General features: G+C 42.7%; 1 protein-coding gene across 1 annotated transcript; it reads left to right on the plus strand.

The window, feature by feature from the left end:
- Positions 1-3,635: 3,635 nt before the first annotated feature.
- On the plus strand, positions 3,636-7,868 carry LOC149283408 (egl nine homolog 1-like). Its single transcript, XM_089497631.1, has 5 exons — positions 3,636-4,430; positions 5,526-5,645; positions 6,285-6,421; positions 7,471-7,541; positions 7,813-7,868. Exons 1-5 carry the CDS (start codon positions 3,636-3,638, stop codon positions 7,866-7,868), a joined length of 1,179 nt encoding a protein of 392 aa, XP_089353757.1.
- Positions 7,869-8,197: the final 329 nt, after the last annotated feature.

Genomic DNA, 8,197 nt, shown 5'->3' on the forward strand with positions numbered 1-8,197 from the left:
CACACATATTCACACACTGACATACCCAAGCAGACACATGCTAAAACACCCAGGCAAACACACACTCACATAGATCTTTTACTCAAGCAAGCCTCAGCCAGTCCACATCCAGACAGACAGACAAGCAAGTACCGTATTGGCTCGATTATAGGCCGCACCTGATTATAGGCCACACCCTAAAAGTTAGGTGCTTTTTTAAAGAAAAATTTAGATTTTTTTAAAAAAAATACACATTAGTGGAATAGTAAAATAGTATTCTAACACACTGTATTTTAACATTTTTGGTATCTATTATGCAGTTAGTCAACATATGTTACATACAAACACAAAACCAATAGCTATTTTACTGCACCTTACTTATAGATATGCCCCTTTGCCCCCAGATATGCCACTCTGCCCCCGATATGCTGCTACCCTGCCCCTTCCAGATATGTTGCCAAACTGCACCCCCAGATATGCTGCTACTATGTCCCCTCCAGATATGCTACCACTTTGCCCCCCCGATATATGCTGCCACCCTGCCCCCTCCAGATATGCTGCCACTCTGCCCCCCCAGATATGCTGCCACCCTGCCCCCTAGATATGCACCTCCCCTCCTAGACTTACCAATGCAGACTCCCGGGTGTCTAGCGGGGCCGGGAGAGGACATCTCTGGGGGAAGTGCCGGCAAGGGAGATTGTTTAAGCACATCGAGCAGACGTGCCGGCAGCGGAGGCTGTTTACGCACATCGCCTCAGCCGGCGAACGTCTGTGCAATGCGCTTAGACAACCTCCTGTGCCGGCACTCCTTCTGTGGAAAGTGCTGGCAGGGGAGACTGTCTCAGCACATCGCGTAGACGTCCACAGCTGCCGGAGAGTAGGATCCAGGTCCCCTGCAGCGCTGCGGGTGATCTGGATCCTAACCCTGCTGCCCGCCCAGAACTGCATGTTCCGGGCGTCGGGGCGATACGAATTGCGCATTCCTGCGCTAAACCCCGATTATAGGCCGCACCCCCACTTTAAAGACTTAAAGTGGGGGAAAAAGTGCGGCCAATCAACCTGACATCCTGGTGTTAGACAAGGACCAGAAGACAGCGGCAGTGATAGATGTAGCAGTCCCAAGTGACAGCAACATCAGGAAGGAGGGGTACGAGAAGCAGCAGGGCCCGAAAGAGGAACAGGAGTTAACGTGGAGAGTGAAGGCCAAAGTGGTCACAGGAGCACTTGGGGCTGTGACTCCTAAGCTGGGAGATCGGCTCCAACAGATTCCAGGAACGACATCAGAATACTCTGTCCAGAAGAGCGTGGTCCTAGGAACAGCTAAGATACTGTGCAGAACCCACAAACTCCAAGGCCTCTGGTAGAGGACCCGAGGTTGAAGAAGACACATACCACCCATAGGGTTGGGAAGGTTAATATATATTATATATATATATATATATATATAATATTAAACAGTCTATCCTATTTTAATACTCCAAAGTTTCCTTTCTCAAAGAAATTGGGAATTTCTAGATTTTGCCTTTAACAAGAAATTCCAAGTTGGGCACAAATTATTCAACAAATACAATATCCATACAAAATGGAGAAACATATATATATAATGTTGTGTTTGAAAAACAAAAAGATGGTTTCTTGGCCAAACATCAATCCTATTAACTAAATTGATGTGAGCAAATGTACTCTTATATGGCTAGGTTTCCACTTGGGTTTTTGTCCCGCATTATTTTCTTGATAAAAAACGCCAAGAAAACTGCCACTGCATTTCCCTGCGTTTTGGCGTTTTTTTCTGGAGTTTTTTCTGGCGGTTTAACCTTTCTGTGAAAATTGCTTTTTTGACCTTAGGCAGTTTTTCCAGCCTTTACATGTAAGAATTGTCACCCAGCTAAACACGCTCCGGCGGACCCTTTTGTCTCTTTTCTGTGGTTTGTAAGGCATGCTTTATTCCGAATGTCTGCTCCTCTAGGAAGATTGGCCCCAAATGATGGTGCAAATTGTTTGCTGTTGCTTTTGGCACGCAGGATCCAGTTGGTTTGTTTGTAATGGCATGTTTGTTCCAAATGGTGTAAAATTCAATATGAACTTTGTTGTGTGAAACTGTTTGTTTCCAGCCTATTTCTCGTAGGACACACAGATACTGGGTCCATCCTCTGCATTGTAACTGTGGAAAAAAACACCATAAAAAACGCCAAGGCAAAACCCACATGGCTTTTTCATGGCGTTTTTTCTCTCCCATAGACTTCTATTGGAGAAAAACGTCAAGATTTCCTTGCAAAAAACACCAGAGTGTCGACATGCTGCGATTTTGAAAAACTGCCACAGAGCCCAAAAAAGCAGAAAAACGCCAAAGAGGACTGAAAAAACGCCGAACAGAAAAACGCCAAGTGGATATGGCATTCTGCGATTTCCTATTGAAGAACAGCTAACATCTGGCCGCAGCGTTTTTTCACTAATAAACGCCGTGTGGCTGAATTGGCGTTATTATGGGCGTTTTTAGCAAAAAAAACCCAAGTGGAAACCTAGCCTATAAATATCCCTCCTTCCAGGTTCTTTAAAAATAATACTATTATTTTAGTTTCTTTTTTAAAACAAAACACAAAATCAACCGTTTGTTTATTGATCAGATGAAATTGTTTATTGTACTAATATTTAATTACAAGTTTTCTAAAATCTTGTAATTTGTTTGTGTGATTTATATAAAGATTCTGGATACAAAAACATTAATTTGTTTAAAGAAACAGCCATGACTGTTTTACATGGCTTTTCCCAACTTTGCTGAATTTGATCCCCCACCAGTGTTAAAACCTTCCCTTTGCCACATCTGCCACCCTACTGTGCCACTGTCTGCCCAGTGAATGTACAGAGAGCCACTGCTGTTAACAGCCATGTCACCAAGCAGCATTTTTCATTGAAATTGTTGTCTTCATGGCTCTTATGTATAAAATGAATGGCCACAACTATGCTTTAAATGGAAAGTCGCGACACCTTGATTTTGATGACATCATCTTCTGGTTTTATATAAATGATGCAAAAGAAAAGAGTCCACGTAAAGGGCATTATAGTTCAAATTAGCTTTGCTGAGATTTAGCCGAGCCACCTCCAACATATGCTTCCACTTCTGAAATGCTTCGATAAACATGCACCGTTATATAGTGCCAGCGTTCGTACAGTCGCCAAAGGTACATTTGAAGGATTTCTGGGTCTTGTAGTTCTCGTGACTAAGCAAGGAAAGCATAAGCCGAACCCATTGAGGGATGTGAAACTACAACTCTCAGAATCCCTCACAGCAGCAAATAGTGATAAGGGTCAAACGACACCATGGAACCAATCGCCGGAGAACACACCCATAAAGCAGGCTCAGTAGTCCCTTGTAGTGGACCGTCTGGTTCTGGCTGCTCCTGAGCGTGTAAGTGAGCTATGAAGAGTAGGAAAACTAGCGCTAGCTGGCGTTCGGTAATCGATCTGTTGTGAATATGCGTTTTAGTTATCTTTTGGTAGCGCTAATCCAGCTGTGATGTGGCTGATGCGCGCCGCCTGGGTGTTTGACAGGTGAAAAGTATCGCCTCACGTGGTTAAGGGTCGGGGACTCTGTGCGGAGTGACGCAGTATTCTAGTAACAGGTCGAGCCCGGCTACCTCGGGCACGCAGTGGTTATTATGGCTGGCGGTGGAGGATGTCGGGGCAGCAGCCCGTGTGACCGTGACCGGCAGTACTGCGAGTTGTGCGGGAAGATGGAGAACCTGCTGCTGTGCGGCCGCTGCCGGAGCTCCTTCTACTGCAGCAAAGAGCATCAGCGGCAGGACTGGAAGAAGCATAAACTGGTCTGCAAGGGGAGCCCGGCAACTACCCCGGGGGCAAACACCGGCACTTCCCTGCAAAAGGACCCAAAAAAGGAACCGCCGCAGCAGCCTCCTCCTGCGCCCTCAGCCCCGGCACAAGATGCCCCAGACGCCGCGGAGGCTACAAGTGCGGGGGGTGGCGAGCAGAGGGAGCTGGTGGTCGGAGGGGCCACGCTGAGGGCCATCAAGGAAGAGGATTACACCCAGACCTCCGGGGAGGCAGGGGGGAGCAGCACGGCGAGGAGGAGAGAGGGAGTCGGGCGGCCAAATGGCCAGACGAAGCCGCTGCTGCAGAAGCTGGCGCAGGAGTACATCGCTCCGTGCATGAGCAAGCATGGCATCTGTGTGCTGGACGACTTCCTGGGCCAGGAGCTGGGGGAGAGAATCGTGTCCGAGGTGAAAGCCCTGCACAAGACCGGCCGCTTTACAGACGGGCAGCTCGTCAACCAGAAGAGCGACTCGACCCGCGACATCCGCGGCGATCAGATCACCTGGGTGGAAGGGAAGGAGGCCGGCTGCAGCGCGATAAGGGAGCTCATGAGCAGCATGGACGATCTCATCCGGCACTGCAATGGCAAGCTGGACAGCTTCAGGATCAACGGCAGGACGAAGGTAAGAGCGATGTATACCTTTTTCATAATGCGGGTGTAGCAAAGTCCGTCCTCGCATGAAAGCTTATATAGTTCTGTAAATGGTGAGTTTAGACAAAATAGTAGTTTATCTGTCTTGCCTGTTAATCTAACGGATCTGTCATTGGTTTTCTCCTATAGGTTTAATCATACAAACACTATATATAAACATCAGGAGCATTTCAGTTGACATGGCAACAGCCTGTTAGTTCTTGCCTTTGTGTCACTTGACAGTTAAGATTTGATTGTAAAATTATGAAGTTGTAAAAGAACTGTTTCCCTGAACTTTTGGGCATTTCACCATCAACTGCCAATAGTATTTCTGATTCTGCATTGATATGAGTGTGAAGAGTATGCTGAATAGTATGCCGAAAAGTAAAGAAGCAGAACAAACTTTAATTGCCATTTTTTTTCTATTTGCCTTTTTAATGGGGTTTAAAGGGACAGTCTATTGTCTCTGATACAGTACTTTAGTATGCGTTCTTCTTGGTAGTGGGTAAGAACTTCTAAAAATGGCACTTACCTGAACTAGAAGTTGCAGCAGCAGCAGCTTCCCTTTCCCCCCCATGGCCTGACATCTGTTTCCATGGATTGGCCGCTTGAAGCTGGAAAGCGCTCCCATTAAATCCGTGCCGGAGGTGAGTATATTATTGCAAATATCGAGGGAAGGGGGCAAATGCTTACGAAGAGTTCTGCGGAATGCCTCATGTTTGCAGAAGAGACCACACAGCTATCGGATGCGTTAACCTCTTAAAACCTTAATGAGGTTTCATGCCAAAAAAATCTTAATGGCGTGGAACAACATGAAGAAAGTACCTGGGAGTTCCTGATGCACGATCACACAAGACTTTATAAATGGATACATTGTGTTCTCAATGAACGCAATGCTCCATTCATGTAAAGAGTTCTCCTGATGGGTCCCAATTTGTGTGGGTGCACTAAAAAAAAGGAGAATGGTTAAGAAAAAAGCTCTGTCTTGGATCTTGTTGCAGCTTTTATGGTTTTCATTTTTATTATATGTAGAATAACTATTTGCAGTTTAAAAAAAAAAAAATATATATTTTTTTTAATTTCCCAGGCGATGGTAGCGTGTTACCCAGGAAAAGGAACGGGATATGTGAGACATGTGGATAATCCCAATGGAGATGGAAGATGTGTCACTTGCATATACTATCTTAATAAAGACTGGGATGCGAAGGTAAGTTCAATAATATCATTGTGTAATCTAAGCATTGCATTATATCGGCACATAGAAATCACTGGCCGTGTATCTGAGAAGTTCTTCCCGTCTTTTCATCATAGCAGCATCCAAGTGGTGGGAGGCGGAATGAGGAGGACTGAGTTGGGGACGTGAGGCTAGCCCAGTGGAAAGCTGGGAGTGGGTAGAGCATACAGATGTCTTTTTGGGCAGAGGTGGGCCAGTTGGACATCGAGCACGTGAGCAAATCCTAGACTACCCTCGCCCCGCTAGAACACAAGTGAAATGAGGGGTTAGGGAGGGCTTAGAATTAGAAGTTGAAGGTGGTGTGGTGGTGTCTTGGTTCTCAGTTTTAAGAATAGTTGTATTTGCTTGGGTCAGGCCTCATGATCTACTGTATATACGATAGATAATTGCCTGTAGGTCAGTATCGTCTATCAAAGTTTATTTTTAGTGTTTAGGGTAGTAGTGATGCAATAAGCAGATATAACCAATTTATTTTTATTACTCTTTATATGAAATATATCGGGTTTAGCTAAATCTGTTCATTTTACTTGCTCTGTTGAGTTTGGATGAACAATGGCGAGGTCTCGTTATAGGCGGCTTTCTCATTAATCATTGTATGTAATTTATTTACAGACCAATGGAGGTGTGCTCCGAATATTTCCTGAAGGTAAAGCCCAGTATGCAGACATTGAACCGAAATTTGATAGACTCCTGTTTTTCTGGTCGGACCGTCGCAATCCTCATGAAGTTCAGCCAGCCTTTGCTACAAGGTTAATTTATATAATTTTAGACTTGCCTTTGCTACAAGATAAATTATTTAATTTTAGACTTGTTAGTCTTGAGTGTGTGACCATCTTTATTGATGCTATAAAACTAGGGGTTTAGATTATATTTAAGGTTTTTCTTTCAGCAAAGTGTATATATTTCTATTTAGAATACATATGTGTCTTCCTTTTGAATAACTTGCTACATGTCAGGTCTGCAGGTCTGTAATTAACAGCCCAGACCTTGTTCCAAATTCATGCTAAGCTAATCTTGTCAAAAGGAACAATCTACAGGGATCATCTGCAATAGGTATCTGTGATTTCTTTCTAATATGCAGAGTTTCTATTTTATTATGGAATTTCTGAATAGTTTTAGGCAATAAGACATACATATCAGTTTTTCCTGGCCATTCTCAGAATGTTATTCAATTAGAAGAGGTCTTTCATGTTCCAATTTAACATAAAAAACAGGCTAAGCAAAGCTGCATCCTAGTTTGTGTGGCTTTTTTGTAAGACTACCGGTTTTGTATAAAGCAATTAAAAACTGGGATAGAATGTCCAAAAGGTTTTTTTTGTTTTTTTTTTAATGAAACTGTAAACAAAGAATAAAACCCGTGAATGATGTTTTCCATTTTTTATTAAAATGCTGCTTTTGTGGCGCTTCCCATGAAGAATATGTATTTTGGGGATCTAGCCTTGCAAAATAGTACCTACAAATGACCTGTATGTATCCTCAAATGTAGGTCAAACTACAATGTAGTCTTTGGTATCTTTTGATATATATTTGTATCACATGAGTCCATATTTACAAAGATCAGTTTTAGGACACAATGCTATAATGTAGTTTTGGCACCACAGCATATTGGCAACATATCAGAACGTTATTGCTGATTGTTCCATAAGAGTTTGATTTGTGTTTCTGTCTCTTTTCCTCTTGTAAGTTGAGTAGTGTTGGACTTAAAAGGTACTCATAATTGTGGAAATAACTATCTCATCTCAATTTCTAACTTCCTTTTGACGTATTGATGTCAATCTCAAATTTTTCTTCATTTTAGGTACGCAATAACAGTGTGGTATTTTGATGCTGAAGAAAGAGCCAGAGCAAAAGAAAAATATTTAGACACAGGTAATTTCTAGAATTCACGTAGTGAATCTTTCATTGGTATACCTGGATATGTCTCGGAGAGGAGCCCTCTGCTTAAGTTCCTAGAGCTAGTTCCACCCAGACCTCTGATTTGGCTGATACTGTTTTACCATCCACCCTATTCTTATAGATCTATATTATACTTTTGCAACCTTCAACTTTTATCAGCTATGCCAAGAACATTTTTACCAAAGTTATAGTTGTTGTTTTTTTTTTTTTTAAATATATTTTTCCCCTCTCTTTCTCTGTTTAGGTGAAAAAGGAGTGCGAATCGAGCTTAATAAGTCATCTGATTCGGGTGTGAAATAAGTTTCTTTGAAGCTTCTATTCCCGGGGGAACATTACAAAATGAGCGAGCAGCTAAAATGGTAACCAAGGGTTTGTTTGCTTATCAAGCCACATAGTCTCCTTTTGGAATGCATACCTTGTGAGTGACTTAAGTCTGCTATAATATATATATATATATATATATATATATATATATATATATATATATATATATTATAAAAGTAAAAATATACAAATAATTAAGTGGTCTTTCATTTTCAGAAGTTTGTGCTTTAGTGTTAAAGTACAAATATACCCAGGTACATCATTTCTGCTACGCTAAACGGCTGTGACATGTGCCAGCCGCCTTT

Source organism: Sceloporus occidentalis, unplaced genomic scaffold (assembly GCF_023333645.1).
Source record: "Sceloporus occidentalis isolate IW3139 unplaced genomic scaffold, rSceOcc1.0.p SCAF_105, whole genome shotgun sequence".
NCBI lineage: Eukaryota > Metazoa > Chordata > Lepidosauria > Squamata > Phrynosomatidae > Sceloporus > Sceloporus occidentalis.